Genomic DNA, 26,967 nt, shown 5'->3' on the forward strand with positions numbered 1-26,967 from the left:
TACCACACGATACAGACATCTTTTACTACAATAAAATGATACAAAGCTGCTAAATATCGTGAAGGCTAAGACAATAGATTATCATGTTAGCACCAAATAAGATTTAAGATTTTTAACAAATATAAAGAGAGAGGCAAGTGTTTGGGAGCAGCTGAGTGAGTGTGTCAGCAGTTTTGATGCACGAGACCAGGTTATAGTGATGGGTGATTTGAATGCAAAGGTGAGTAATGTGGCAGTTGAGGGTATAATTGGTGTACATGGGGTTTTCAGTGTTGTAAATGGAAATGGTGAAGAGCTTGTAGATTTGTGTGCTGAAAAAGGACTGGTGATTGATTGGGAATACCTGGTTTAAAAAGAGATATACATAAGAGATGGCCTTCACCATGAACCATACAGTCAACAACACAGTCACCCCCTTTTTTAATAAATTCCACTGCAATACCATCCAGAGAGCGTTATTGGATTACGTGTTAATTGATACGCACATGAAAGAGAGACTTTTGGATGTTAATGTGCTGAGAGGTGAAGGTGAAGATTAGTAGAGGTTTTCAGAAAAGAAGAGAGAATGTTGGGATGAAGAGAGTAAGTGAGCTTGGAAAGGAGGCTTGTGTGAGGAAGTACCAAGAAAGACTGAGTGCAGAATGGAAAAAGGTGAGAGCAAATGATGTAAGGGGAGTGGGGGAGGAATGGGATGTATCTAGGGAAGCAGTGATGGCTTGCGCAAATGCTTGTGGCATGAGAAAGGGTAGTGAGTGGTGGGATAAAGAAAAAATTGTTAGTGAAAGAGAAGGAGTCATTTGGATGATTTTTGCAGGGAAGTAGTGCGAATGACTGGGAGATGTATAAAAGAAAGAGGGAGGAGGTCAAGAGAAAGGTGCAAGAGATGAAAAAGGGGGCAAATGAGAGTTGGGGTGAGAGTATCACTAAATTTTAGGGAGAACAGAAATATATTGTGGAAGGAGGTAAATAAAGCGTGTAAGACAAGAGAACAAATGGGAACATCGGTGAAGGGGCTAATGGGGAGGTAATAACAAGTAGTGGTGATGTGAGGAGATGGAGTGAGTATTTTGAAGGTTTGTTAAATGTGTTTGATGATAGAGTGGCAGATATAGGATGTTTTGGTTGAGGTGGTGTGCTAAGTGAGAGGGTCAGGGAGAATGGTTTGGTAAACAGAGAAGGGGAACTGAAAGCTTTACGGAAGATGAAAGCCAGCAAGGAGGTGGGTTTGGATGGTATTGCAGTGGAATTTATTAAAAAAAGGGGGTGACTGTGTTGTTGACTGTATGGTTCATGGTAAAATGCCTGGGGATTGGTAGAATGCATGCATAGGGCCATTGTATAAAGGCAACAGGGATAAAGGTGAGTGTTCAAATTACAGAGGTATAAGTTTGTTAAGTAGTAGTAAAAGCTAGGTAGTAAAAGCTTTGCGGAAGATGAAAGCCGGCAAGGCAGCAGGTTTGGATGGTATTGCAGTGGAATTTATTAAAAAAGGGGGTGACTGTATTGTTGACTGGTTGGTAAGGTTATTTAATGTATGTATGATTCATGGTGAGGTGCCTGAGGATTGGCGGAATGCGTGCATAGTGCCATTGTACAAAGGCAAAGGGGATAAGAGTGACTGCTCAAATTACAGAGGTATAAGTTTGTTGAGTGTTCCTGGTAAATTATATGGGAGGGTATTGATTGAGAGGGTGAAGGCATGTACAGAGCATCAGATTGGGGAAGAGCAGTGTGGTTTCAGAAGTGGTAGAGGATGTGTGGATCAGGTGTTTGCTTTGAAGAATGTATGTGAGAAATACTTAGAAAAGCAAATGGATTTGTATGTAGCATTTATGGATCTGGAGAAGGCATATGATAGAGTTGATAGAGATGCTCTGTGGAAGGTACTAAGAATATATGGTGTGGGAGGCAAGTTGTTAGAAGCAGTGAAAAGTTTTTATCGAGGATGTAAGGCATGTGTACGTGTAGGAAGAGAGGAAAGTGATTGGTTCTCAGTGAATGTAGGTTTGTGGCAGGGGTGTGTGATGTCTCCATGGTTGTTTAATTTGTTTATGGATGAGGTTGTTAGGGAGGTGAATGCAAGAGTTTTGGAGAGAGGGGCAAGTATGCAGTCTGTTGGGGATGAGAGAGCTTGGGAAGTGAGTCAGTTGTTGTTCGCTGATGATACAGCACTGGTGGCTGATTCATGTGAGAAACTGCAGAAGCTGGTGACTGAGTTTGGTAAAGTGTGTGAAAGAAGAAAGTTAAGAGTAAATGTGAATAAGAGCAAGATTATTAGGTACAGTAGGGTTGAGGGTCAAGTCAATTGGGAGGTAAGTTTGAATGGAGAAAAACTGGAGGAAGTAACGTGTTTTAGATATCTGGGAGTGGATCTGGCAGCGGATGGAACCATGGAATCGGAAGTAAATCATAGGGTGGGGGAGGAGGCGAAAATCCTGGGAGCCTTGAAGAATGTGTGGAAGTCAAGAACATTATCTCCAAAAGCAAAAATGGGTATGTTTGAAGGAATAGTGGTTCCAACAATGTTGTATGGTTGCGAGGCGTGGGCTATGGATAGAATTGTGCGCAGGAGGGTGGATGTGCTGGAAATGAGATGTTTGAGGACAATATGTGGTGTGAGGAGATTGGATCGAGAAAGTAATGTAAGGGTAAGAGAGATGTTTGAAAATAAAAAGAGCGTGGTTGAGAGAGCAGAAGAGGGTGTTCTGAAATGGTTTGGGCACATGGAGAGAATGAGTGAGGAAAGATTGACCAAGAGGATATAAGTGTCGGAGGTGGAGGGAACAAGGAGAAGTGGGAGACCAAATTGGAGGTGGAAAGATGGAGTGAAAAAGATTTTGAGTGATCGGGGCCTGAACATGGAGGAGGGTGAAAGGCGGGCAAGGAATAGAGTGAATTGGATCGATGTGGTATACTGGGGTCGACATACTGTCAATGGATTGAATCAGGGCATGTGAAGCGTCTGGGGTAAACCATGGAAAGTTGTGTGGGGCCTGGATGTGGAAAGGGAGCTGTGGTTTCGGGCATTATTGCATGATAGCTGGAGACTGAGTGTGAGCGAATGGGGCCTTTGTTGTCTTTTCCTGGCGCTGCCTCGTGCACATGAGGGGGAAGGGGGATGTTATTCCGTGTGTGGCGGGGTGGCGATGGGGGTGAGTAGGGGCAGACAGTGTGAATTGTGTGCATGTGTGTATATGTGTGTGTCTGTGTGTATGTTGGGATGTGTGGGGGTGTATGTTTGCTTGTGTGGACGTGTGTGTGTGTGCATGTGTGTGGGGGTGGGTTGGGCCATTTCTTTCGTATGTTTCCTTGCTCTACCTCGCAGGCGTGGGAGACAACGACAAAGCAAAATAATAATAATAATAATAATAATAAGTTTGTTAAGAGTTCCTGGGAAATTATATGGGAGGGTATTGATTGAGAGGGTGAATGCATGCAGAGCATCAGATTGAGGAAGAGCAGTGTGGTTTCAGAAGTGGTAGAGGATGTGTGGATCAGGTGTTTGCTTTGAAGAATGTATGTGAGAAATACTTAGACAAACAGATGTATTTGTATGTAGCATTTATGGATCTGGAGAACGCATATGATAAGAGTTGATAGAGATGCTCTGTGGAAGGTATTAAGAGTATATGGTGTGGGAGGCAAGTTGCTAGAAGCAGTGAAAAGTTTTTATTAAGAATGTAAGGCATGTGTATGAGGAGGAAGAGAAGAAAGTGTATGGTTCCCAGTGAATGTTGGTTTGTGGCAGGGATGTGTGATGTCTCCATGGCTGTTTAATTTGTTTATGAATGGGATAGTTAGGGAGTTAAATGCAAGAGTTTTGGAGAGAGGGGCAAGTATGCAGTCTGTTGTGGATGAAAGGGCTTGGGAAGTGAGTCAGATATTTGCTGATGATACAGCGCTGGTGGCTGATTCGGGTGAGAAACTGCAGAAGCTGGTGACTGAGTTTGGTAAAGTGTGTGGGAGAAGAAAGTTGAGGGTAAATGTGAATAAGAGCAAGGTTATTAGGTTCAGTAGGGTTGAGGGACAAGTTAATTGGGAGGTAAGTTTGAATGGCGAAAAACTGGAGGAAGTGAAGTGTTTTAGATATCTGGGAGTGGATTTAGCAGCGGGTGGAACAGTGGAAGTGTGAGTCACAGGGTGTGGGAGGGGACGAAGGTTCTGGGAGCGGTGAAGAATGTATGGAGGGCGAGAACATTATCTCGGACAGCAAAAATGGGTATGTTTGAAGGAACAGTGGTTCCAACAATGTTATCTGGTTGTGAGGTGTGGGCTATAGATAGAGTTGTTTGGAGGAGGGTGGATGGGTTGGAAATGAAATGTTTGAGGACAATATGTGGAGTGAGGTGGTTTGATCCAGTAAGTAATGAAAGGGTAAGAGAGATGTGTGGTAATAAAAAGAGTGTGGTTGAGAGAGCAGAAGAGGGTGTTTTGAAATGGTTTGGTCACATGGAGAGAATGAGTAAGAAGAGATTGACAAAGAGGATATATGTGTCAGAGGTGGAGGGAACAAGAAGTGGGAGACCAAACTGGAGGTGGAAGGATGGAGTGAAAAAAAGATTTTGAGCGATCAGGGCCTGAACATAGAGGAGAGTGAAAGGTGTGCAAGGAATAGAGTGAATTGGAACAATGTGGTGTACTGGGGTCGACGTGCTGTCAATGGACTGAACAGGGCATGTGAAGCATCTGGAGTAAACCATGGAAAGTTTTGTGGGGCCTGGATGTGGAAAGGGAACTGTGGTTTCGGTGCATTACACATGACAGCTAGAGACTGAGTGTGAGTGAATGTGGCCTTTGTTGTCTTTTCTTAGCACTACCTCATGTGCGCGTGGGGGGAGGGGGTGCCATTTCATGTGTGGCGGGGTGGTGACGGGAATGGATGAAGGCAGCAAGTGTGGATGTGTACATGTGTATATATGCATATGTCTGTGTATGTATATGTATGTATACGTTGAAATGTATGTGGGAGAGTTGGACCCTTCTTCGTCTGTTTCCTTGTGCTACCTTGCTAATGCAGGAGAAGGTGACTAAGTATAATATAATAAAAAAAATGCTACATACAAATCCATCTGTTTTCCTAAGTATTTCTCACATACATTCTTCAAAGCAGACACCTGATCCACACATCCTCTACCACTTCTGAAACCACACTGCTCTTCCCCAATCTGATGCTCTGTACATGCCTTCACCCTCTCAATCAATATCCTCCCATATAATTTCCCAGGAATACTCAACAAACTTATACCTCTGTAGTTTGAACACTCACCTTTGCCATTGTACAATGGCACTATGCATGCATTCCGCAAATCCTCAGGCACAACACCAAGGTCCATACACACACTGAATATCCTTACCAACCAATCTAGAGCTCAGTCACCCCCTTTTTCTTATAAATTCCACAGCAATACCATCCAAGCCCATTGCCTTGCTGGCTTTCATCTTCCGCAAGGCTTTCACTACCTCTTCTCTGTTTACCAAACCATTCTCCCTCACCCTTTCACTTCACATACCATCCCAACCAATGCACCCTAAATCTCCCACTCTATCATCAAACACATTCAACAAGCCCTCAAAATATTCACTCCATCTCCTCACTTCATTACTGCTTGTTATTACCTCCTCATTTGCCCCCTTTACTGATGTACCCATTTGTTCTCTTGTCTTAAGGACTTTATTAACCTCCTCCTAAAACATCTTTTTATTCTCCTTAAGATTTAATGATACTCTCTCACCCCAACTCTCATTTGCCCTGTATTTCGCCTCTTGCACCTTTCTCTTAACCTCCTGCCACTTTCTTTTATACATCTCCCAGTCATTTGCACTACTTCCTAGCAAAAACCATCCAAATGCCTCTCTCTTCTCTTTCACTAACAATCTTACTTCTTCATCCCACCATTCACTACCCTTTCTAATCTGCTCACCTCCCACCTTTCTCATGCCACAAGCATCTTTTGTGCAAGCCATCACTGCTTCCCTAAATACATCCCCTTCCAACCCACCCACTCCCCTTACGTCATTTGCTCTCACCTTTTTCCATTCTGCACTCATTCTCTCCAGGTATTTCCTTACACAAGTCTCCTTTCCAAGCTCACTTACTCTCACTACTCTCTTTTCCCCAACATTCTCTCTTCTTTTCTGAAAACCTCTACAAATCTTCACCTTCGCCTCCACAAGATAATGATCAGATATCCCTCCAGTTGCCCCTCTCAGCACATTAACATCCAAAAGTCTCTCTTTCGCGCGCCTATCAATTAACAAGTAATCCAATAATACCCTTTGGCCATCTCTCCTACTCACATAAGTAAACTTATGTATATCTCGCTTTTTAAACCAGATATTCCCAATCACCAGTCCTTTTTCAGCACACAAATCCACAAGCTCTTCACCATTTCCATTTACAACACTTGAACATCCTATGTACACCACACTTCTCACATTTGCATTCAAATCATCCATCACTATAACCTGGTCTTGTGCACCAAAGTTGCTAACACATTCACTTAGCTGCTCCCAAAACGTTTGCCTCTCATGATTTTTCTTGTGACCACCTGCATAGGCACCAATAATCATCCATCTCTCTCCATCCACTTTCAGTTTTACCTGTATCAATCTAAAGTTTACTTTCTTACACTCTATCACACTCCCACAACTCCTGCTTCAGTAGTGCTGCTCCTTCCTTTGCCCTTGTCCTCTCACTAACCCCTGATTTTACTCCCAAAACATTCCCAAACCACTCTTACCCTTTACCCTCGAGCTTTGTTTCACTCAGAGCCAAAACATCCAGGTTCCTTTCCTCAAACATACTACCTATCTCTCCTTTTTTTCTCATCTTGGTTACATCCACAAACACAAAAACACACACACATACATATTTATTTATTTATTTTTTATACTTTATCGCTGTCTCCCGAATTAGCAAGGTAGCGCAAGGAAACAGACGAAAGAATGGCCTACCCACCCACATACACGTCCACACCCGCACATATACATACCTATACATCTCAACGTATACATATATATACACAGACAGACATATACATATATACACATGTACATAATTCATAGTCTGCCCTTATTCATTCCCGTCGCCACCCCGCCACACATGAAAGAACAACCCCTTCCCCCCGCATGTGCGCGAGGTAGCACTAGGAAAGACAACAAAGGCCACATTCGTTCACACTCAGTCTCTAGCTGGCATGTATAATGCATCGAAACCACAGCTCCCTTTCCACATCCAAGCCCCACAAAACTTTCCATGGTTTACCCCAGACGCTTTACATGTCCTGGTTCAATCCATTGACAGCACGTTGATCCCGGTATACCACATGTTTAGGCCCTGATCACTCAAAATCTTTTTCACTCCATCTTTCCACCTCCAATTTGGTCTCCCACTTCTCGTTCCCTCCACCTCTGACACATATATCCTCTTTGTCAATCTTTCCTCACTCATTCTCTCCATGTGACCAAACCATTTCAAAACACCCTCTTCTCTCTCAACCACACTCTTTTTATGACCACACATCTCTCTTACCCCTTCATTACCTACTCGATTGTGCGAGATATTGTGGCCAGAAACTGCAAAGCGAATGATGAAGACAAGGATATCAGCCTGATGATACACTGTAACAATCCAAAAACATGTTCGCATGTAATGAACATTAATATGGTAGGTTGCTTTGGAAGTTTGAATTGTACAGATGTGGTATATGAGTACCAATGCAATATTTGGGACTGTCAGCCTCATCACATAAACTGCACCCTGAGATGCCGCCTCTTGCTTCACTTACAAGGTGAGATCAAACAACATCATGAACAAGAGCATGGAATGAGACTAACGAAGGAGATTATAATAAATAACAGCCATTCCCATTACGGAGAAAGCACCTGTCATCAACATCCAGACAAACATACAGCTCTTTGATGGCCCACCAATAGGACGTAGACCTAATGCCATTTTAGGACAGATGGGCATGTCTCTAACCCACCACAAGCTACCAAGTCTGCCATTTCTGGACAGGAGGAACACATCATTGACCCATCCGGTCCTGGATTACGAAGGTCATAGAGTCAAAGATGGTGAAACCCTGGTGGATGAAATTGAATTTTGACCCTATGCAAACAAGCAATCTTTCTTATGTGCACAGAACTCTCCTTCCAGTAGAGAAATGTTTATACTTCAGAACTAACATTTTTCACGATCTAACAATTTGATACATTTGCTCAACACTAATTCTCAGCACAAAGTAAATAATGTTGATTTGTTTTTCTTTTATTATTGCACAACTAACTAACTCAACTGACTTTTTTCCCCTCACTTCCCAACTTTATTTTACCTGATTTTCATAAAAAGTTATAGTAACTCCAATATTTTGCAATCTAGGATATTCTATAAGAATGGTGACAAAGGTATATATTTCAGTTTGATGATATTGCATTAGTTGGTACCAGCAGGTGGTAGACAACCACTGACAAACATGGTATATCACCAGACTACTTGCCTCAGTAACAGAAGGGTTACTTCAGTGGTTGTCAAGGTGCACTCCTCTGACCCAGGTAACTGTCTTTTCTTGCTAACTCATCCACATATGGACTGCTTGGCATTCTGTCCACAAACACACTCACTCCTTGTCACAAATAACACTTGTCTCTAGATTTTCCTGTAGTGGAGCATTATGCGCTAGTCCTGCCCTTTGGCAAATGGTAAGAGCAGTAGGCAGAAGTAGGTAGGAAGACAGGTAAAAGTAGTAGGTTGGAACATTAGGTTGAAGTAGTCAGTGGGAACATTAGATGGTATCCTCTACAAACACTGCGCTGCATTAAAGGAGTTCACCAGTTATGGAAAGACTTGTGGTGTGGCCTGAGAGAGCAAGCATTACAGACAGATAATACTGTACTCAAATTGAAAAAACATTAAAAATATAAAACCTTCAGACTAGCTCCGCCCAAGTGTGTCATCAGTCCACAATCAGTTGTTAAACCAGACAGACTTTGTATTGTGTCAAGTCTGGATGTCTGTAATGTTGTTAATTCTACAACCCCAACCAAGCCTTACCTTCAAATGGGTCTTGTAATGAAAAATTGAAAATGTGGCTTTATGTCACAGTAAAAGCTTTGAACAGTGAATAAACATGAACAAGAGAAACAAGTAAAGGAGTCAGGAGTGGACAAATTTGCACAAATCACTTCAAGATAAAACATATTGAAGATAAAACATTTAGAAAGCGAGAACATATCATGCCTACCAACCTCGTCTTCCCAGGGTTGTGAGACCTGGGTGTGAGGAAGTGTTGTAGCTGCAGGGTCCTCTGGCGACATTTCACTCGGTGATTCACTGCCGCTGGTGGCCAAGCTGCTCAGTGTTGCTGTGATGTTGTTTGTTCTGAGGAAAAATAATAAGAAAATGAAATAATATTACATATAAAAATGTAAGATCATGTCTGTATATCAAGCCATAACACATGTAAATGATGGACAAAACCCATCAAAAAAAAGTATGGCTTTTGTACATTTTTCATCACCTACAAAATATAATGATTTTCCACATTAAAGACTTGTGTAAAATATATAGAGAAATAATTCCCAAGTTGTACAAAATGGAGATAGTCCTAATGTAGGAAATACATAATTCCAAGCATTAAAACAAGAAGTGAAAAATATTGAATAATCACTTAGTGATTGAATCTAAGTTCATTTAGTCATTACATCTACGCTTAACAAAGAGGGTAACAAATATATTTCTGGGTCACCCTTTAGAATGGTTGCCTTGTGTCTGTTCTGTCCATGTAGTGTTAACTGTGGTGAATGTCAGCAGGTGATGCTGTTCCCTGCTTTACTATGACCTTCAGAGGCACTACATCCGTCTTCATCTTGTAGGACTATTCTGTAACATAAGTTGTAGATCTCTCTCTCTCTGTAAGAACTAGAGCACCTGGAGACATCAGTGACATCAGATACTACAACATGACGGTGACCAAAGACATCTACTGTGAGCTAGACGTCATCCAACTTTAGATTTGTTCCACAATTTTGATGCTGTTTCATTTGGCATTGCTGCTGTGCTGAGAAATTTAGTTTTGTATTTGCGCATATCTCAGTGGCAATACTTACCAAGAGTTGATATGTAGATGATTAGTTATTTCTATCATTACTGCATTATTTAGAGGATTTTGTCTGCTACATACCCTTTTTTGGGTGGACTGATATAAAAATCAGTACATTCCACAATATGGCAAGCAGCACTGAAGGTATGAACATGTGTCAGACTCAACAGTAGGGCTACTGTTATGAGTAGGGCCCATTATATTCCTGGCAGTGCCACAATTGTTTTTGTTTTATACACAAAGGCCACACCAATCTTCTCTATCTCGACAGTAAATTATGGCTCAACATACTTATGTTAGCAGCCTTCATGGACCAGTTTCTTCTCATGTTCTTCCTAGAATGATATTTTCCCCCCCTAGAAAAAGGAAGTCAAAGACAATTTGCTTGGAAATGAATGAAATATCATTTCCTTTGATACAGATGCTGCCATCTGAGAGTGAACAGACTAGTATATCCTTTTACTAAAGAGGCCAAACACCTTTTTCAATAATCTTTTTAATATCAGAGAACAATGGACAATGATGTTCTAACATTAGCTGCAAAGACATGATCTTATGTTTCCTCTTCTTCCAATGAATATTTCAAAAGGCTCTTTTCATTTTCAGTGTATACAGCTGAGCTACTCAGAGTTGATGCAAACTGAAATTCCCACTAGCCAGAGACAAATGCAACTGTGCCTTCCCACTTGTGAAGGTCCCTAGACTCATTTTGAGTTACTGTTGGTCTAAATTGGATCCAACACCAAAACAAGAAAGAAATATAAGTCAGCTGACTTATATTTCTTTCTTGTGTCTCCCCTGATGATGTGATTATTACATGGAAGTGCACTTGGGAACTTATCATGTTTCATTTCCCCCATGAACTCATACGAATATACATGATCATGCGCAAAACAGTGATCCTTTCTAATACATATATATGTATTTTATTATTATTTTGCTTTGTCGCTGTCTCCCGTGTTAGCGAGGTAGCACAAGAAAACAGACGAAAGAATAGCCCAACCCACCCACATACACATGTATATACACACACACCCACACATGCAATATATACATACCTATACATCTCAACGTATACATATATATACACACACAGACATATACATCTATACACATGCACATAATTCATACTGTCTGCCTTTATTCATTCCCATCGCCACCCGGCCACATGAAATAACAACCCCCTCCCCCCGCATGTGCGCAAGGTAGCACTAGGAAAAGACAACAAAGGCCACTTTCGTTCACAGTCAGTCTCTAGCTGTCATGTAATAATGCACTGAAACAGGATAAGTTCCCAAGTGCACTTTTGTGTAATAATCACATCATCAGGGGAGACACAATCGAGAAATATAACAGTTTATATACATCGAAGAGATGAAGCTAGGATACCATTTGGTAAACATGCGATTCATTTATTCATTTATTATACTTAACCGCCGTCTACCGCATTAGTAAGGTAGCGTAAGGAAACAGACAAGGAATGGCCCAACCCACCCACATACACATGTATATACATAAATGCCCACACACACACATATACATTTCAAAATATACACACATATATATGTGGTTTCAGAAGTGGTAGAGGATGTGTGGATCAGGTGTTTGCTTTGAAGAATGTATGTGAGAAATACTTAGAAAAGCAAATGGATTTGTATGTAGCATTTATGGATCTGGAGAAGGCATATGATAGAGTTGATAGAGATGCTCTGTGGAAGGTATTAAGAATATATGGTGTGGGAGGAAAGTTGTTAGAAGCAGTGAAAAGTTTTTATCGAGGATGTAAGGCATGTGTACGTGTAGGAAGAGAGGAAAGTGATTGGTTCTCAGTGAATGTAGGTTTGCGGCAGGGGTGTGTGATGTCTCCATGGTTGTTTAATTTGTTTATGGATGGGGTTGTTAGGGAGGTAAATGCAAGAGTTTTGGAAAGAGGGGCAAGTATGAAGTCTGTTGGGGATGAGAGAGCTTGGGAAGTGAGTCAGTTGTTGTTCGCTGATGATACAGCGCTGGTGGCTGATTCATGTGAGAAACTGCAGAAGCTGGTGACTGAGTTTGGTAAAGTGTGTGGAAGAAGAAAGTTAAGAGTAAATGTGAATAAGAGCAAGGTTATTAGGTACAGTAGGGTTGAGGGTCAAGTCAATTGGGAGGTGAGTTTGAATGGAGAAAAACTGGAGGAAGTGAAGTGTTTTAGATATCTGGGAGTGGATCTGGCAGCGGATGGAACCATGGAAGCGGAAGTGGATCATAGGGTGGGGGAGGGGGCGAAAATTCTGGGGGCATTGAAGAATGTGTGGAAGTCGAGAACATTATCTCGGAAAGCAAAAATGGGTATGTTTGAAGGAATAGTGGTTCCAACAATGTTGTATGGTTGCGAGGCGTGGGCTATGGATAGAGCTGTGCGCAGGAGGATGGATGTGCTGGAAATGAGATGTTTGAGGACAATGTGTGGTGTGAGGTGGTTTGATCGAGTGAGTAACGTAAGGGTAAGAGAGATGTGTGGAAATAAAAAGAGCGTGGTTGAGAGAGCAGAAGAGGGTGTTTTGAAGTGGTTTGGGCACATGGAGAGAATGAGTGAGGAAAGATTGACCAAGAGGATATATGTGTCAGAGGTGGAGGGAACGAGGAGAAGAGGGAGACCAAATTGGAGGTGGAAAGATGGAGTGAAAAAGATTTTGTGTGATCGGGGCCTGAACATGCAGGAGGGTGAAAGGAGGGCAAGGAATAGAGTGAATTGGAGCGATGTGGTATACCGGGGTTGACGTGCTGTCAGTGGATTGAATCAAGGTATGTGAAGCGTCTGGGGAAAACCATGGAAAGCTGTGTAGGTATGTATATTTGCGTGTGTGGACGTATGTATATACATGTGTATGGGGGGGGGTTGGGCCACTTCTTTCGTCTGTTTCCTTGCGCTACCTCGCAAACGCGGGAGACAGCGACAAAGTATATAAAAAAAAAAAAAAAAAAAAAATATATGTACATGTACATATTCATACTTGATGCCTTTATCCATTCCTGTTGCCATCCCACCATACAAAATAGCATCCCCCTTCTCCAGCTAGGCAGTGCCAGCAACAGACAAAAAAGGCCACATTCGTTCACATTTAGTCTGTGGCTCGATCAAATCACCTCACACCACATATTGTCCTCAAACATCTCATTTCCAGCACATCCACCCTCCTCAGCACAACCCTATCTATAGCCCACGCCTCACAACCATATAACATTGTTGGAACCACTATTCCTTAAAACATACCAATTTTTGCTCTCCGAGATAACGTTCTCGCTTTCCACACATTCTTCAACGCTCCCAGAAACTTTCACCCCTTCCCCCACCCTGTGACTCACTTCTGCTTCCATGGTTCCATCCACTGCTAAATCCACTCCCAGATATCCAAAACACTTCACTTCCTCCAGTTTTTCTGCATTCAAACTTACCTCCCAATTGACTTGTCTGTCAACCCTACTAAACCTATTAGACCTTGCTCTTATTCACATTTACTCTGGTTTTTTTTTTTTTCACACACTTTGCCAAACCCAGTCACCAACTTCTGCAGTTTCTCACCCAAATCAGCCACCAGTGCCGTATCATCAGCGAACAACAACCGAGTACCCAAGCCCTCTCAATAAACAACAGACTGCATACTTGCCCCTCTCTCCAAAACTCTTGCATTCACCTCCATAATAACCCCATCCATATACAAATTTAAACAACTATGGAGACATTGAGCACCTCTGCCACAAACCAACATTCACTGGGAACCAATCACTTTCTTCTCTTCTTACTCGTACACATGCCTTACATCCTCGATAAAATCTTTTCACCGCTTCTAGCAACTTACCTCCCACACCATATTCTCATAATACCTTCCATACAGCATCTCTATCAACTCTATCATATGCCTTGTCCAGATCCATAAATGCTACATACAAATCCATTTGCTTTTCTAAGTATTTCTCACATACATTCTCCATAGCAAACACCTGGTCCACACATCCTTTACCACTTCTGAAACCACACTGCTCTTTCCCAATCTGATGTTCTGTACATGCCTTGACCCTCTCAATCAATACCCTCCCATATAATTTACCAGGAATACTAAACAAACTTTTTTTTTTTTTTTTTTTTTTGCTTTGTCGCTGTCTCCCGCGTTTGCGAGGTAGCGCAAGGAAACAGACGAAAGAAATGGCCCAACCCGCCCCCATACACATGTATATACATACGTCCACACACGCAAATATACATACCTACACAGCTTTCCATGGTTTACCCCAGACGCTTCACATGCCTTGATTCAATCCACTGATAGCACGTCAACCCCGGTATACCACATTGCTCCAATTCACTCTATTCCTTGCCCTCCTTTCACCCTCCTGCATGTTCAGGCCCCGATCACACAAAATCTTTTTCACTCCATCTTTCCACCTCCAATTTGGTCTCCCTCTTCTCCTCGTTCCCTCCACCTCCGACACATATATTCTCTTGGTCAATCTTTCCTCACTCATTCTCTCCATGTGCCCGAACCATTTCAAAACACCCTCTTCTGCTCTCTCAACCACGCTCTTTTTATTTCCACACATCTCTCTTACCCTTCCGTTACTTACTCGATCAAACCACCTCACACCACACATTGTCCTCAAACATCTTATTTCCAGCACATCCATCCTTCTGCGCACAACTCTATCCATAGCCCACGCCTCGCAACCATACAACATTGTTGGAACCACTATTCCTTCAAACATACCCATTTTTGCTTTCCGAGATAATGTTCTCGACTTCCATACATTCTTCAAGGCTCCCAGAATTTTCACCCCCTCCCCCACCCTATGATCCACTTCCGCTTCCATGGTTCCATCCGCTGCCAGATCCACTCCCAGATATCTAAAACACTTCACTTCCTCCAGTTTTTCTCCATTCAAACTCATCTCCCAATTGACTTGACCCTCAACCCTACTGTACCTAATAACCTTGCTCTTATTCACATTTACTCCTAACTTTCTTCTTTCACACACTTTACCAAACTCAGTCACCAGCTTCTGCAGTTTCTCACATGAATCAGCCACCAGCGCTGTATCATCAGCGAACAACAACTGACTCACTTCCCAAGCTCTCTCATCCCCAACAGACTTCATACTTGCCCCTCTTTCCAAAACTCTTGCATTCACCTCCCTAACAACCCCATCCATAAACAAATTAAACAACCATGGAGACATCACACACCCCTGCCGCAAACCTACATTCACTGAGAACCAATCACTTTCCTCTCTTCCTACACGTACACATGCCTTACATCCTCGATAAAAACTTTTCACTGCTTCTAACAACTTACCTCCCACACCATATATTCTTAATACCTTCCACAGAGCATCTCTATCAACTCTATCATATGCCTTCTCCAGATCCATAAATGCTACATACAAATCCATTTGCTTTTCTAAGTATTTCTCACATACATTCTTCAAAGCAAACACCTGATCCACACATCCTCTACCACTTCTGAAACCACACTGCTTATACAAACTTATACCACTATAATCTGAACACTCGCCTTTAACCCCTTTGCCTTTGTACAATGGCACAATGCATGCATTCCGCCAATCCTCAGGCACTTCACTATAAACCATACATGCACTGAATATCCTCACCAACCAGTCAATAATACTGTCACCCCCTTTTTTAATAGATTCCACAGCAATACCATCCAAACCTGCCACTTTGCTGGCTTTCACCTTCTGCAAAGCTTTCACTACCTCTTCTCTGTTTCCCAAATCATTCTCCCAAACCCTTTCACTTCACACACCACCTCGACCAAAACACCCTATATCTGCCACTGTATCATCAAACACATTCAACAAACCTTCAATATACTCACTTCATTTCCCTCTTACTTCACCACTTCTTGTTATTACCTCCCCATTTGCCCCCTTCACTGATGTTCCCATTTGTTCTCTTGTCTTACGCACTTTATTTACCTCCTTCCAAAACATCTTTTTATTCTCCCTAAAATTTAATGATACTCAGAGTCTTACCCTAACTCTCATTTGCCCTCTTTCTCACCTCTTGCACCTTTCTCTTGACCTCCTGCCTCTTTCTTTTATACATCTCCCTGTCATTTATACTACCTCCCTGGAAAAATCATCCAAATGCTTCTCTCCTCTCTTTCACTAACACTCATGCTTCTTCATCCCACCACTTTCTAATCTGCCCACCTCTCACCTTTCTCATGCCACAGGCATCTTTTGCGCAAGCCATCACTGCTTCCCTAAATACATCCCATTCCTCCCCCACTCCCCTTACCTCCTTTGTTCTCACCTTTTTCCATTCTGTACTCAGTCTCTCCTGGTACTTCCTCACACAAGTCTCCTTCCCAAGTTCACTTACTCTCACCACTCTCTTCACCCCAACATTCTCTCTTCTTTTCTGAAAACCTCTACAAATCTTCATCTTCGTCTCCACAAGATAATGATCAGACATCCCTCCAGTTGCCCATCTCAGCACATTAATATCCAAAAGTCTCTCTTTCACGCACCTATCAATTAACACATAATCCAATAATGCTTTTTGACCATCTCTCCTACTTACATAAGTATATGTACTTATGTATATCTCTCTTTTTAAACCAGGTATTTCCAATCACCAGTCCTTTTTCAACACACAAATCTACAAGCTCTTCACCATTTCCATTTACAACACCGAACACCCCATGTACACCAATTATACCCTCAACTGCCACATTACTCACATTTGCATTGAAATCACCCATCAATATAACCCGGTCTTGTGCATCAAAGCTGCTAACACACTCACTCAGCTACTCCCAAAACACTTGCCTCTCATGATCTTTCTTCTCGTGACTAGGTGCACTGGCACCAATAATCACCCATCTCTCCTCATCCACTTTCAGTTTTACCCATATCAATTTAGAGTTTACTTTCTTACACTCTATCACATATTCCCACAACTCCTGCTTCAGGAGTAGTGCTACTCCTTCCTTTGCTCTTGTCCTCTCACCAACCCCTGACTTTACTCCCAAAACATTCCCAAACCACTTTTCCCCTTTACCCTTGAGCTTTGTTTCACTCAGAGCCAAAACATCCAGGTTCCTTTCCTCAAACATACTACCTATCTCTCCTTTTTTCTCATCTTGGTTACATCCACTTACATTTAGAAACCCCAATCTGAGCCTTGGAGGAGGATGAGCACTCCCTGCATGACTCCTTCTTCTGTTTATCCTTTTAGAAAGTTAAAATATAAGGAGGGGAGGGTTTCTAGCCTCCTGCTCACGTCCCCTTAAGTCGCCTTCTATGACATGCGGGAATGCGTGGGAAGTATTCTTTCTCCCCTATCCCCAGGGGTATATATATATATATATATATATATATATATATATATATATATATATATATATATTTTTTTTTTTTTTTATACTTTGTCGCTGTCTCCCGCGTTTGCGAGGTAGCGCAAGGAAACAGATGAAAGAAATGGCCCAACCCCCCCCCCCCATACACATGTACATACACACGTCCACACACGCAAATATACATACCTACACAGCTTTCCATGGTTTACCCCAGACGCTTCACATGCCCCAACTCAATCCACTGACAGCACGTCAACCCCTGTATACCACATCGCTCCAATTCACTCTATTCCTTGCCCTCCTTTCACCCTCCTGCATGTTCAGGCCCCAATCACACAAAATCTTTTTCACTCCATCTTTCCACCTCCAATTTGGTCTCCCTCTTCTCCTCGTTCCCTCCACCTCCGACACATATATCCTCTTGGTCAATCTTTCCTCACTCATTCTCTCCATGTGCCCAAACCATTTCAAAACACCCTCTTCTGCTCTCTCAACCACGCTCTTTTTATTTCCACACATCTCTCTTACCCTTACGTTACTTACTCGATCAAACCACCTCACACCACACATTTTCCTCAAACATCTCATTTCCAGCACGTCCATACTCCTGCGCACAACTCTATCCATAGCCCACGCCTCGCAACCATACAACATTGTTGGAACCACTATTCCTTCAAACATACCCATTTTTGCTTTCCGAGATAATGTTCTCGACTTCCACACATTTTTCAAGGCTCCCAAAATTTTCGCCCCCTCCCCCACCCTATGATCCACTTCCGCTTCCATGGTTCCATCCGCTGACAGATCCACTCCCAGATATCTAAAACACTTCACTTCCTCCAGTTTTTCTCCATTCAAACTCACCTCCCAATTGACTTGACCCTCAACCCTACTGTACCTAATAACCTTGCTCTTATTCACATTTACTCTTAACTTTCTTCTTCCACACACTTTACCAAACTCAGTCACCAGCTTCTGCAGTTTCTCACATGAATCAGCCACCAGCGCTGTATCATCAGCGAACAACAACTGACTCACTTCCCAAGCTCTCTCATCCCCAACAGACTTCATACTTGCCCCTCTTTCCAGGACTCTTGCATTTACCTCCCTAACAACCCCATCCATAAACAAATTAAACAACCATGGAGACATCACACACCCCTGCTGCAAACCTACATTCACTGAGAACCAATCACTTTCCTCTCTTCCTACACGTACACATGCCTTACATCCTCGATAAAAACTTTTCACTGCTTCTAACAACTTGCCTCCCACACCATATATTCTTAATACCTTCCACAGAGCATCTCTATCAACTCTATCATATGCCTTCTCCAGATCCATAAATATATATATATATATATATATATATATATATATATCTTTTCTTTTATACTATTTGCCATTTCCCGCATTAGCGAGGTAGCATTAAGAACAGAGGACTGGGCCTTTGAAGGAATATCCTCACCTGGCCCCCTTCTCTGTTCCTTCTTTTGGAAAAAAGAAAAAAATGAGAGGGGAGGATTTCCAGCCCCCCGCTCGCTTCCCTTTTAGTTGCCTTCTACGACACGCAGGCAATACATGGGAAGTATTCTTTCTCCCCTATCCCCTATCCCCAGGTGACTGAGTTTGGTAAAGTGTGTGAAAGAAGAAAGTTAAGAGTAAATGTGAATAAGAGCAAGGTTATTAGGTACAGTAGGGTTGAGGGTCAAGTCAATTGGGAGGTAAGTTTGAATGGAGAAAAACTGGAGGAAGTAAAGTGTTTTAGATATCTGGGAGTGGATCTGGCAGCGGATGGAACCATGGAAGGGGAAGTGGATCATAGGGTGGGAGAGGGGGCGAAAATTCTGGGAGCCTTGAAGAATGAGTGGAAGTCGAGAACATTATCTCGGAAAGCAAAAATGGGTATGTTTGAAGGAATAGTGGTTCCAGCAATGTTGTATGGTTGCGAGGCGTGGGCTATGGATAGAGTTGTGCGCAGGAGGATGGATGTGCTGGAAATGAGATGTTTGAGGACAATATGTGGTGTGAGGTGGTTTGATTGAGTAAGAAACGTAAGGGTAAGAGAGATGTGTGGAAATAAAAAGAGCGTGGTTGAGAGAGCAGAAGAGGGTGTTTTGAAATGGTTTGGGCACATGGAGAGAATGAGTGAGGAAAGATTGACCAAGAGGATATATGTGTCGGAGGTGGAGGGAACGAGGAGAAGTGGGAGACCAAATTGGAGGTGGAAAGATGGAGTGAAAAAGATTTTGTGTGATCGGGGCCTGAACATGCAGGAGGGTGAAAGGAGGGCAAGGAATAGAGTGAATTGGATCGATGTGGTATACTGGGGTTGACGTGCTGTCAGTGGATTGAATCAGGGCATGTCAAGCGTCTGGGGTAAACCATGGAAAGCTGTGTAGGTAAGTATATTTGCCAGTGTGGACGTCTGTATATACGTGTGTATGGGGGTGGGTTGGGCCATTTCTTTCGTCTGTTTCCTTGCGCTACCTCGCAAACGCGGGAGACAGCGACAAAGCAAAAAAAAAAATGAATAAATAAATATATAAGTATAACAAGTAGTGGTGATGTGAGAAGGAGATGGAGTGAGTATTTTGAAGGTTTGTTGAATGTGTTTGATGATAGAGTGGCAGATATAGGGTGTTTTGGTCGAGGTGGTGTGCAAAGTGAGAGGGTTAGGGAAAATGATTTGGTAAACAGAGAAGAGGTAGTAAAAGCTTTGCGGAAGATGAAAGCCGGCAAGGCAGCAGGTTTGGATGGTATTGCAGTGGAATTTATTTAAAAAGGGGGTGACTGTATTGTTGACTGGTGGGTAAGGTTATTTAATGTATGTATGACTCATGGTGAGGTGCCTGAGGATTAGCGGAATGCGTGCATAGTGCCATTGTACAAAGGCAAAGGGGATAAGAGTGAGTGCTCAAATTACAGAGGTATAAGTTTGTTGAGTATTCCTGGTAAATTATATGGGAGGGTATTGATTGAGAGGGTGAAGACATGTACAGAGCATCAGAAGAGCAGTGTGGTTTCAGAAGTGGTAGGGGATGTGTGGATCAGGTGTTTGCTTTGAAGAATGTGTGTGAGAAATACTTAGAAAAGCAAATGGATTTGTATGTAGCATTTATGGATCTGGAGAAGGCATATGATAGAGTTGACAGAGATGCTCTGTGGAAGGTACTAAGAATATATGGTGTGGGAGGCAAGTTGTTAGAAGCAGTGAAAACTTTTTATCGAGGATGTAAGGCATGTGTACATGTAGGAAGAGAGGAAAGTGATTGGTTCTCAGTGAATGTAGGTTTGCGGCAGGGGTGTGTGATGTCTCCATAGTTGTTTAATTTGTTTATGGATGGGGTTGTTAGGGAGGTGAATGCAAGAGTTTTGGAAAGAGGGGCAAGTATGAAGTCTGTTGGGGATGAGAGAGCTTGGGAAGTGAGTCAGTTGTTGTTTGCTGATGATACAGCGCTGGTGGCGAAACTGGTGAGAAACTGCAGAAGCTGGTGACTGAGTTTGGTAAAGTGTGTGAAAGAAGAAAGTTAAGAGTAAATGTGAATAAGAGCAAGGTTATTAGGTACAGTAGGGTTGAGGGTCAAGTCAATTGGGAGGTAAGTTTGAATGGAGAAAAACTGGAGGAAGTAAAGTGTTTTAGATACCTGGGAGTGGATCTGGCAGCGGATGGAACCATGGAAGTGGAAGTGAATCATAGGGTGGGGAAGGGGGCAAAAATCCTGGGAGCCTTGAAGAATGTATGGAAGTCAAGAACATTATCTCTGAAAGCAAAACTGGCTATGTTTGAAGGAATAGTGGTTCCAACAATGTTGTGTGATTGCGAGGCGTGGGCTACGGATAGAGTTGTGCGCAGGAGGGGGGATGTGCTGGAAATGAGATGTTTAAGGACAATATGTGGTGTGAGGTGGTTTGATCGAGTAAGTAATGTAAGGGTAAGAGAGATGTGTGGAAATAAAAAGAGCGTGGTTGAGAGAGCAGAAGAGGGTGTTTTGAAATGGTTCGGGCACATGGAGAGAATGAGTGAGGAAAGATTGACCAAGAGGATATATGTGTCGGAGGTGGAGGGAACGAGGAGAAGTGGTAGACCAAATTGGAGGTGGAAAGATGGAGTGAAAAAGATTTTGTGTGATCGGGGCCTGAACATGCAGGAGGGTGAAAGGCGGGCAAGGAATAGAGTGAATTGGATCGATGTGGTATACCGGGGTTGACGTGCTGTCAGTGGATTGAATCAGGGCATGTGAAGCGTCTGGGGTAAACCATGGAAAGTTGTGTGGGGCCTGGATGTGGAAAGGGAGCTGTGGTTTCGGGCATTATTGCATGACAGCTAGAGACTGAGTGTGAACGAATGGGGCCTTTGTTGTCTTTTCCTAGTGCTACCTCGCACACATGAGGGGGGAGGGGGACGGTATTCCATGTGTGGCGAGGTGGCGATGGGAATGAATAAAGGCAGACAGTGTGAATTGTGTGCATGGGTATATATGTATGTGTCTGTGTGTGTATATATATGTGTACACTCAGATGTATAGGTATGTATATTTGCGTGTGTGGACGTGTATGTATATACATTATGTATGGGGGTGGGTTGGGCCATTTCTTTCGTCTGTTTCCTTGCGCTACCTCACAAACGTGGGAGACAGCGACAAAGCAAAATAAAAATAAAAAATATAAAAATATATATATATATATATATATATATATATATATTTTGTTTTTTTCATACTATTTGCTATTTCCCGCGATAGCGAGGTAGCGTTAAGAACAGAGGACTGGGCCTTTGAGGGAATATCGTCACCTGGCCCTCTTCTCTGTTCCTTCTTTTGGAAAAAAAGAAAAAAAAAACAAAAAACGAGGGGAGGATTTCCAACCCCCTGCTCCCTTCCCTTTTAGTCGCCTTCTACGACACGCAGGGAATACGTGGGAAGTATTCTTTCTCCCCTATCCCTAGGGAATATATACATTATATATATATATCATATATTTTTTTTTTTTTTTTTATACTTTGTCGCTGTCTCCCGCGTTTGCGAGGTAGCGCAAGGAAACAGACGAAAGAAATGGCCCAACCCCCCCCCCCCCATACACATGTATATACATACATCCACACACGCAAATATACATACCTACACAGCTTTCCATGGTTTACCCCAGACGTTTCACATGCCTTGATTCAATCCACTGACAGCACGTCAACCCCGGTATACCACATCGCTCCAATTCACTCTATTCCTTGCCCTCCTTTCACCCTCCTGCATGTTCAGGCCCCGATCACAAAAAATCTTTTTCACTCCATCTTTCCACCTCCAATTTGGTCTCCCTCTTCTCCTCGTTCCCTCCACCTCCGACACATATATCCTCTTGGTCAATCTTTCCTCACTCATTCTCTCCATGTGCCCAAACCACTTCAAAACACCCTCTTCTGCTCTCTCAACCACGCTCTTTTTATTTCCACACATCTCTCTTACCCTTACGTTACTCACTCGATCAAACCACCTCACACCACACATTGTCCTCAAACATCTCATTTCCAGCACATCCATCCTCCTGCGCACAACTCTATCCATAGCCCACGCCTCGCAACCATACAACATTGTTGGAACCACTATTCCTTCAAACATACCCATTTTTGCTTTCCGAGATAATGTTCTCGACTTCCACACATTCTTCAAGGCCCCCAGAATTTTCGCCCCCTCCCCCACCCTATGATCCACTTCCGCTTCCATGGTTCCATCCGCTGCCAGATCCACTCCCAGATATCTAAAACACTTCACTTCCTCCAGTTTTTCTCCATTCAAACTCACCTCCCAATTGACTTGACCCTCAACCCTACTGTACCTAATAACCTTGCTCTTATTCACATTTACTCTTAACTTTCTTCTTCCACACACTTTACCAAACTCAGTCACCAGCTTCTGCAGTTTCTCACATGAATCAGCCACCAGCGCTGTATCATCAGCGAACAACAACTGACTCACTTCCCAAGCTCTCTCATCCCCAACAGACTTCATACTTGCCCCTCTTTCCAAAACTCTTGCATTTACCTCCCTAACAACCCCATCCATAAACAAATTAAACAACCATGGAGACATCACACACCCCTGCCGCAAACCTACATTCACTGAGAACCAATCACTTTCCTCTCTTCCTACACGTACACATGCCTTACATCCTCGATAAAAACTTTTCACTGCTTCTAACAACTTTCCTCCCACACCATATATTCTTAATACCTTCCACAGAGCATCTCTATCAACTCTATCATATGCCTTCTCCAGATCCATAAATGCTACATACAAATCCATTTGCTTTTCTAAGTATTTCTCACATACATTCTTCAAAGCAAACACCTGATCCACACATCCTCTACCATTTCTGAAACCACACTGCTCTTCCCCAATCTGATGCTCTGTACATGCCTTCACCCTCTCAATCAATACCCTCCCATATAATTTACCAGGAATACTCAACAAACTTATACCTCTGTAATTTGAGCACTCACTCTTATCCCCTTTGCCTTTGTACAATGGCACTATGCACGCATTCCGCCAATCCTCAGGCACCTCACCATGAGTCATATATACATTAAATAACCTTACCAACCAGTCAACAATACAGTCACCCCCTTTTTTAATAAATTCCACTGCAATACCATCCAAACCTGCTGCCTTGCCGGCTTTCATCTTCCGCAAAGCTTTCACTACCTCTTCTCTGTTTACCAAATAATTTTCCCTAACCCTCTCACTTTGCACACCACCTCGACCAAAACACCCTATATCTGCCACTCTATCATCAAACACATTCAACAAACCTTCAAAATACTCACTCCATCTCCTTCTCACATCACCACTACTTGTTATCACCTCCCCATTTGCGCCCTTCACTGAAGTTCCCATTTGCTCCCTTGTCTTACGCACTTTATTTACCTCCTTCCAGAACATCTTTTTATTCTCCCTAAAATTTAATGATACTCTCTCACCCCAACTCTCATTTGCCCTTTTTTTCACCTCTTGCACCTTTCTCTTGACCTCCTGTCTCTTTCTTTTATACATCTCCCACTCAATTGCATTTTTTCCCTGCAAAAATCGTCCAAATGCCTCTCTCTTCTCTTTCACTAATACTCTTACTTCTTCATCCCACCACTCACTACCCTTTCTAATCAACCCACCTCCCACTCTTCTCATGCCACAAGCATCTTTTGCGCAATCCATCATATATATATATATATATATATATATATATATATATATATATATATATATATATATATATATATATATATATATATATTTTTTTTTTTTTTTTATACTTTGTCGCTGTCTCCCGCGTTTGCGAGGTAGCGCAAGGAAACAGACGAAAGAAATGGCCCAACCCCCCCCATACACATGTACATACACACGTCCACACACGCAAACATACATACCTACACAGCTTTCCATGGTCCACCCCAGACGCTTCACATGCCTTGATTCAATCCACTGACAGCACGTCAACCCCTGTATACCACATCGCTCCAATTCACTCTATTCCTTGCCCTCCCCTCACCCTCCTGCATGTTCAGGCCCCGATCACACAAAATCTTTTTCACTCCATCTTTCCACCTCCAATTTGGTCTCCCTCTTCTCCTCGTTCCCTCCACCTCCGACACATATATCCTCTTGGTCAATCTTTCCTCACTCATTCTCTCCATGTGCCCAAACCATTTCAAAACACCCTCTTCCGCTCTCTCAACCACGCTCTTTTTATTTCCACACATCTCTCTTACCCTTACGTTACTTACTCGATCAAACCACCTCACACCACACATTTTCCTCAAACATCTCATTTCCAGCACGTCCATCCTCCTGCGCACAACTCTATCCATAGCCCACGCCTCGCAACCATACAACATTGTTGGAACCACTATTCCTTCAAACATACCCATTTTTGCTTTCCGAGATAATGTTCTCGACTTCCACACATTTTTTAAGGCTCCCAAAATTTTCGCCCCCTCCCCCACCCTATGATCCACTTCCGCTTCCATGGTTCCATCCGCTGACAGATCCACTCCCAGATATCTAAAACACTTCACTTCCTCCAGTTTTTCTCCATTCAAACTCACCTCCCAATTGACTTGACCCTCAACCCTACTGTACCTAATAACCTTGCTCTTATTCACATTTACTCTTAACTTTCTTCTTCCACACACTTTACCAAACTCAGTCACCAGCTTCTGCAGTTTCTCACATGAATCAGCCACCAGCGCTGTATCATCAGCGAACAACAACTGACTCATTTCCCAAGCTCTCTCATCCCCAACAGACTTCATACTTGCCCCTCTTTCCAGGACTCTTGCATTCACCTCCCTAACAACCCCATCCATAAACATCCATATATATATATATATATATATATATATATATATATATATATATATATATATATATATATATATATACCCCTGGGGATAGGGGAGAAAGAACACTTCCCACGTATTCCCTGCATGTCTACTAATCACAAACAAAGACACAGTCTACTAACCACAAGTAGGAACAGTCTACTATCCACAAGCAGGCACAGTCTACTTACCACAAGCAGGCACAGTCTACTATCCACAAGCAGGCACAGTCTACTTACCACAAGCAGGCACAGTCTACTAACAACAGTCTTTGTAGTTATAATCATGAAATATACACAGTAAAACTCATGGGGAAATATATAATTATGATATTGAAGAACCAAACAGAATTCAGAGCAATGACATTTTGAAGGGTCCTTCTAAGTACCTGCAAATCTACAAAGCTTTGTTTTCATAAAGGACAAGTTTAGGACTACTAACCTGAAGGCAACAGAACCAAAACCTGGTCGAGCGAAGAGAGATCCTCGAGGCTGCATGTTGGGTTCTACTCCATCATACAGGAAGTCTGGTTGGCTCAACGTCCGATGTATGGGTGCCCCACCATCCTCACCATCACTGGTTTGAAACACATCAGTCAGCTTCCCTCTCTTACCACCTACAACGAGTGAGAACACCTGTTGATCTCTTTCTGTATAACACCTGTTGATGTCTTTCTGTACAACACCTGTTGATGTCTTTCTGTACAACACATGTTGATGTCTTTCTGTTCAACACCTGTTGATGTCTTTCTGTACAACACATGTTGATGTCTTTCTGTTCAACACCTGTTGATGTCTTTCTGTACAACACCTTTTGATGTCTTTTTGTGCACCTGTTGATGGTTTTTTTGTACATAAGATATTACTTCAATTTATTCAGTCAGCAAAATTTTCAGATTGTCTATCTCTCATGTAATTTGAAAATAAAAGCTTTACAATTCCACTGTGCACTCAAGCAGTGCCATAAATAATCATATAAATACCTAACATGGGTTATCTATTGCACATAATAAACAAACACATACAAACACACCAGTGTACACTGTCTAACCACCGACATAAGAACTGAGGCAGTTTTTCCACACACAAGTCAACATATGTGATAGAACGATGAAGGCTAGTTTGTCAGTGGTAGAGAA

General features: G+C 42.5%; 1 protein-coding gene across 3 annotated transcripts in view; it reads right to left on the reverse strand.

Moving 5' to 3' along the window:
• Sans (SAM_USH1G_HARP domain-containing protein Sans) overlaps positions 1-26,967 on the reverse strand; it is a 201,120-nt gene that overhangs the window by 1,628 nt on the left and 172,525 nt on the right. For all 3 annotated transcript variants that reach the window (XM_071656087.1, XM_071656086.1, XM_071656088.1), the window contains exons 7-8: positions 26,271-26,445; positions 9,247-9,379 (exon numbers count right to left, since the gene is read on the reverse strand). In XM_071656087.1, coding sequence (XP_071512188.1) covers positions 9,247-9,379; positions 26,271-26,445 — 308 coding nt within the window. The remainder of the gene's footprint in view (positions 1-9,246; positions 9,380-26,270; positions 26,446-26,967) is intronic.

This window comes from Panulirus ornatus, chromosome 62, assembly GCF_036320965.1.
Source record: "Panulirus ornatus isolate Po-2019 chromosome 62, ASM3632096v1, whole genome shotgun sequence".
Taxonomy (NCBI): domain Eukaryota; kingdom Metazoa; phylum Arthropoda; class Malacostraca; order Decapoda; family Palinuridae; genus Panulirus; species Panulirus ornatus.